Below are 6,444 nucleotides of genomic sequence, written 5' to 3'. Positions count from 1 at the left end.
CACAACCGTGTACATAGCAGAATAAGACGAGTCTGACGAGTCCAGGGGTCGGCAACCCAAAATGTTGAAAGAGTCATATAGGACAAAAACAACAAAACAAACAAAAAAAAAAACAAATATGTCTGGAGCTGCAAAAAAATAAAAGCCTTCTATAAAACTTACAATGAAGGAAACACATGCTGTATGTATGTAGGAGACTGGACTGTCTCAGAATTGTTTGTTATTCATTCCCCTGTTGTGTGTTCACAAAATCCCCCATAGAATTTATTTTGTAATTTCCTCGCTTGATTTTTTTGTTTTGGTGTATTTTTTTCGCTTTTCTTAGTGTCAGTGAAGTGATCATTAATTTCCGTTTTTCTGAGGCTGTCTTTGAACGCCTCTCGAGAAGAGAAAAGGCACGGAGTTGGACGCAGACGTGTCTGTGTTTGTCGAGAATGTTAAAAGCATAAATAAAGTGTACATTTTAAAAAACCAACACCACAGCTCTCCTTTTTCGGAGCTGCAACATGTATCTATATCTATTTGAGCTATATTAGCCTACTATCAAAATCTTTTTCCATTTTCATTTTTTTTTATAAAGCTCGAGGGAGCCACTAGATGTCGCTAAAGAGCCGCATGCGGCTCTGGAGCCGTGTGTTGCCGACCCCCCGACTTGTCTATACAGAGAGCAACTGGTTTATCTTGTCAGTCATAATTCATGCATACATTTTTTTCTTGAGCGTATCCAAGGCTTCCATTATACAAATCCTTGCCTGAATCGATGGCAGAAGGTCAATCCACCATTATCTTTCACTCTCTTCATCAGAAAGCACATGACAAGTAGTGCGAGTCATATTTTTCCAGTTTTTCATGAACAACGCTGAGAGTAGAATTTAGACTTGTTTACATTGAAAACAGTTCATCAGTTATAATCGGTCACAATGCTCATTAATACAGAACCCTTGCAGTCTTAGCGCAAAGGCCGTTTATTTCAGATCATTTCAGGGTTCCCCTCAAAACCTCAGACCAAGATATAAAAAATTGATTCCTTCTATAAAATTAGATTGCAAAGGTCAGAGAGGATAAACAGAGAGAGAGAGAGAGAGAGAGAGAGAGATTCAAACCATGCAGAATTTGGATGCAAAGGTGAAACTCCTTAGTCATCTATATGCCATTCCTTGGTGAGAGCACTGTGCGATAGAGAGAAGTGCCTTTAGCCTGGTAAAAGGTGAGCATCATCTTGTTCTGTGTCACTTCTGCATGAACAAAGCCACCGAGCGTGGACGCCTGGCCAGTGAAAAACTTGACGGAACCTTTGGGGACATGGTTCCAGTGGCGGATATCCGGGTCCAGGAAGTTTCCAGCGCCGCTCACTACGTAGCCCACCCCAGACTCCTCAATGTACTGCAACGGAGGTTATGGGTTTGAGATTAATCATGTCATTGAAATCCATTTGACAGGAGTTACCTGCAGATTGTGGTCATGGCCGCAAAAGTAGGCAGTGGCGTTGTATTTCAGCAGGAGGGGGCGAACGCCCTGCAGGAGACAATCTGTGGGCCCGTGTTCGGACACTGACCACACCGGGTAGTGACCGGCCACCAGGAGAAAATTGGCCTTAGACTGAGCCATTCTTTTCTCCAGCCATGTCAGCTGGCGGTTTGCATCCTCTACACTCAAGGGGCCTTTGAGCTTCTCATTCACAAAATCGAGAGAGTTGCCACACAGCATCACGGTGTCAAGCATGATGATGGTCAGCGTCTTGTCTGTGTTCGGGATGCGAAAGTCCAGCTCATAGTAGTAGGAAGGGAAGTTCCTAATAAACAACAAAAAACAGCAACCCTTACAATCGCCAACCACTTTTCCGTTTATTGAGGAAACCACTTTAGGGCAGCGCTTAAACCAGGGGTGGGCAAACTTTTGTGATCATGGACCACATTTGATTTTGAGAATGAACAGATGGCCTAAGTCATTAAGGACTTGTACTTGAAATTAAACTTCACAATGATAACATCTGTGTTACAGTATCACTATTACGGATCAGTAATGTTTCCAACTGAGCAGCCGTGGCTACTGTCAGCTTCTTTCCAGTGCATAAAACGTACACTGCCCGTCGTGTACCTGTAAGGGGTGTGGCTCGAGACGCGAGACTCGGAGGGGCTACATTCAAATCAGGCTGAGAAAAACAGTCGAGCAAGTTCACCACAAAAATAAGTTTCGCACATTTTTTTGTCAGCACTCTATATGCTATTCACGCAGACATTTCAAGTCAACGTAAACATCAGACAGAAGGCTACTGTAGTTTTTCCTGATTATTAATCAAATTTTTTTATACACACCGTTTATACAGACAGCACTCAGGGTGCAACGGAATGGAACATTTCTGTTGGATTTATAAAAATTTTACGTGGCAAGTCGGTTGGAAACTCTCGACTGGAACCTGGCACCATTAAATTGAAATTTCAGTCACTTCACAAGATGTAACATACAGTGAAGATTTTGTTTTGCCAAAGCAAACAAATAAAATATCATTTGCTATAATGGCTGTTTTTTTATCCACATAATAAATGTAGTATAACTAATAAGATAAGTCCAAGTAGTTCATATTCTGCTGCAAATTGTTTTTTTATGTTGTTAAACCACCTGAAATTTCACACATTGAGTTTCATTCTTTTCTGTATGTATATTCACAAAGGATCATTGAGCCTTTAAAATTAACTGAACATTTGTATCCTGAAGACAGATCTTTTTTCTTACCATCTTGTAGATTTCTTTGAATATTCAATCTGGGCATTGACATTTCCTGCATGGTCATGATTGCCAGCTAGAACATACCAGGGGACATTGAGGGACTTTCCTGTGTACACAGCCTCAAAGGTGTCCTGTTTTTTTTTTTTTTTCAATTCAGATGACAACCAATCAGAACCTTTTCAAATACGATAAACAGTTGTCAGAGTATGAGACGTCTCTTGGGCTGACCTTAAATCTCGGAGAATCCACTCTGTCCACACCTTTGAAGTAGAAATTATCACCAAGGGCCAAAACAAAGTCAGCTCCCATCTGCTCTGCTACTTTATTCATTTCATGAGCAGTGGCCTTTTGTACCACAGTCCTATAAGGAGGGTAAGGCACACCTCCCCAGTCACCAAATGCCAGGAACTTAATGGAGGTCCTGTTCGCTGCCAGGGTAAACAAAAGTCTTATCAAGAACTTTAAAAACTGTCTGACATGTGAGACGATACTTACCATTAGCCCCACTCAGGTCTTGGAAAGTAGCGGAATAGCAGTAGGCTGTTGGAATTGCAGCAAGCGCAAAGGCAACCAGAATCAGTGCCATCTTCTAAATATTAAAAAGAATAATCAAATCAGATCATCCCAACAGGCTCAATCGTCATCAAGCTATGAGTGAAACATGTTAACACATGCACAAACAAAACTCAAAGCAGGAAAAAGAAAGGTCTGACAAAGCAGTTTCTCAAGCGTACTGGGCACGCCTACTCTTCCTGAAGCCCCCAGCTCCGCCTGCAAGAATACACGAACTACTGTATTCTACCTCATGGTAACTTGTGATTGCTTGTAGCCCAAACTTGACATATTCCAGCTAATCAGCAAATGACATGTTTTGTCTATTGAAGCACATTGCCTGATGTAAGCTTAAACTTGCATGCGAGGAGCGTGTCAAGTTAGGAAGCAGATCAAATCACTCACAGCTGATAAGTGGTGTGGAAAGCCTCAGGACGGGACCCTTTGTCCTCCACAGATCTCTTGCTGCTCCTCCTTTTTATCAGCTTAGCCACGCCACAGGGGCATGACCATTGCTCACACGCTGACTGCAACCGGTCTTGGGAGTGCAGACTGACCTAGACCTTGTGATTTACAATGGTTATTATTGTAAGAAGTCTGTGCAGACAGCACAATTTCCACTTCACTATATGTACTTCTTCATTTTTGGCAATTTTAGTTGTGACACGAGGAACAGAACCTGGGAGTCAGAAGAGGACTTTACATGGAAGTGACAAAGTAAAAGTATTTATAAACACAAAACAAGGTAACAACAAAGAACAGGGCTATGTAGACGTGTTCTGACGTGTAATTGAGTAACTTGGGCTAAAATATTGATAGACATCAGGCCACGGCAGGCACAGCACCAGGATTGTTTTTCTCCCTGGGGCTCCAATATGTGGGGGAACTGAGGAGAAAAAAAAAGGATTTTCATGACTTTACTGGAGAGAAATGGGTGACAGAAATGCCCAAATTGTACGCTCGCATCACATTGCTGTTTTTCCGTTCTTATTGGGGAAAGCTTATTACACACAATTTTAAAGCCTCCACATTTATGAGCTGCAGCTGATGCTACTTCAGGAGTTGGACCAGGCTCATTTTTCAAATCGCATTCTTTTTTACCTCCATGGAAGACTGGGAGATTATTTGGGGGAAAATGTTGCAGCCAGCACTAGCGCTCCACGTCCCTTGTACAGCTGCAGTATAAACATAGACACAGGAATTGCGTTGTAACAGAATGGCCACTTCTGAACTGAAAAATGTAAAATTTTAAAAATAAATTGACAGTTTGGGGGCAAAAGGAGCTAGACAGATTTCTGACGGAACTAGAGCCACGCCTCTCCTTTGTGGCAAAATAAAGGACAATACCAATTGACAACATCAAGGAACAGTCAAGTGAGCACACGGCTCACATTTCTGCAGATATTTATTTTTCATCGGATGACACTTTGACACAATGAAAAGTAGTCAAAGTACTGCTTGTATAACGGAGTAAATGTATTGCTCCCTCAAAATTCATGAGAATATAGCTATCAATAGCTAAGCCCATGGCAACAAAAGTGAGTACCGGTACACTCATAAGGGAAAATGCCCAAAGTGTCATTACTGTATTTTGTGCAACCACCATTATCCAGCACGGCTTTAATTAACTCTTTGCCGTGAAGTTCACCAGAGCTTCACAGGTTGCCATGGAAAACTTCTTCCACTCCTCTATGACATCACAGAGATGGCAGTCTGGCCTCTTTAACAGAGTAGCCGTAATTTTGGATGTGTGTTTGGGGTCATTATCTTGGAATGTTGCCCTGCAAGCCATTTTTCAGAGAGAGGAGATCCTTCTGCTTCAGTAGTCAAAGAACATGTTGGCAATCATGGGTTCTTCAATGTACTGTAGTTCCTCAATTACTTCAGCATTCCTTTTAACAGTCCGTTATAATAGTACAGTATAATGCCACACGGTAGCGCCTCTTTAATTTACTACTATGTCAGTAGGTCACCCTTTTCCTTAAACTTTCGTAATACAGTATACCTTTTTTTTTGGCATGGACTCAGTCAGGTGTACCTGACCGCTGTGCTATTGACTAACGTGCATAGAGGTGTGAAAAAGTCAGCCGCTGTTCGCTTCTGCTGTGAGATGACAAATAGTGTCTTTTCATTTTCAGCCAGAGAACTACTTCATATGCAGTTAAAACAACCCGCTTCTGTTGTTTCATAGGTATTGCTCAATGTTTTACAATAAAACAATTTTGAAATATTGAAGGTGTATGCTACTGGTTATGAAAAAAAAATCTGGATCGGAATATCGTGGATCGGCCAGAAAATCGTGATCGGTGCACCTCTATTCATCCGTCCATTTTCCGAACCACTTTATCCCCTCTATGGTCACGCGGGGTGCTGGAGCCTATCCCAGCTGTCTCCGGGCAGTAGGCGGGGGACCTCCTGAACCGGTTGCCAGCCAATCGCAGGGCACACAGAGACGAACAACCATCCGCGCTCACACTCACACCTTGGGACAATTTATAGTGCTCCATTAACCTCCAAGCATGTTTTTGGAATGTAGGAGGAAATTGGAGTGCCCGGAGAAAACCCACGCAGGCATGGGAGAACATGAAAACTCCACAAAGGGACCCTGCACCTCTGCAATGTGAGGTTGACGCACTAACCCCTGGATCACCGGGCCCCCCAGTGCACCTCTAATTTCATTGTACAGTATTGCAAAATCGATCAAGGTGCGAGCAAATGTGCAATGTGTAGGCTTCTTGACACAGGCACATATCACCGACATGGCCGCCAAGCTTGTTTGCTTGCTCCGCAGCAGCAGAAACAGCCCAACTCCGAAACGACCTCCGATCAGTGCTGGGCGTGCCTTTGAGCTACAAACAGTTCCAATCAACAACCGATGACTAGGTTTTCAATTAAGTGGTGCCTCCTCGGTCATTGACAGAGGAGCCGACTATCTTTATCAAACCCAGTTGCACAGGCTCCTCAACAACAACAGGAACAAATTGTGTGGTGCGGATCCTCTCCTTCAAGGTGACTGAGTACAGTACTACGTGTGTGTGTTTTATATATATCTATAATACACACATACATATGTGTGTGTGCGTGTATATATTATATATACACACATATATAGATCTATATACATATATATAAAACACACACAAATGCAGATATATATATATATAT

At 42.4% G+C, this 6,444-nt stretch overlaps 1 protein-coding gene across 1 annotated transcript; it reads right to left on the bottom strand.

The window, feature by feature from the left end:
* Positions 1 to 659: 659 nt before the first annotated feature.
* Positions 660 to 3,802, bottom strand: acp5a (acid phosphatase 5a, tartrate resistant). Its single transcript, XM_019889319.1, has 6 exons — positions 3,685 to 3,802; positions 3,223 to 3,316; positions 2,956 to 3,155; positions 2,734 to 2,858; positions 1,447 to 1,792; positions 660 to 1,383 (listed from the first exon to the last, which is right to left on the bottom strand). Exons 2-6 carry the CDS (start codon positions 3,311 to 3,313, stop codon positions 1,144 to 1,146), a joined length of 1,002 nt encoding a protein of 333 aa, XP_019744878.1. The 5' UTR covers positions 3,314 to 3,316; positions 3,685 to 3,802; the 3' UTR covers positions 660 to 1,143.
* Positions 3,803 to 6,444: the final 2,642 nt, after the last annotated feature.

This window comes from Hippocampus comes, unplaced genomic scaffold (genome assembly GCF_001891065.2).
Source record: "Hippocampus comes isolate QL1 unplaced genomic scaffold, H_comes_QL1_v1.1 scaffold86, whole genome shotgun sequence".
Taxonomy (NCBI): domain Eukaryota; kingdom Metazoa; phylum Chordata; class Actinopteri; order Syngnathiformes; family Syngnathidae; genus Hippocampus; species Hippocampus comes.
This window is presented reverse-complemented; position numbering and strand designations above follow the sequence as displayed.

Coding starts and splice junctions, on each gene's coding strand:
- acp5a (XM_019889319.1), bottom strand. CDS start 3,313: ATGGCACTGATTCTGGTTGCCTTTGCGCTTGCTGCAATTCCAACAGCC. Junction 2,859..2,955: donor TGGATTCTCCGAGATTTAAG/GTCAGCCCAAGA, acceptor AAAAAAAAACAG/GACACCTTTGAGGCTGTGTA. Junction 1,384..1,446: donor GCCATGACCACAATCTGCAG/GTAACTCCTGTC, acceptor CCTCCGTTGCAG/TACATTGAGGAGTCTGGGGT.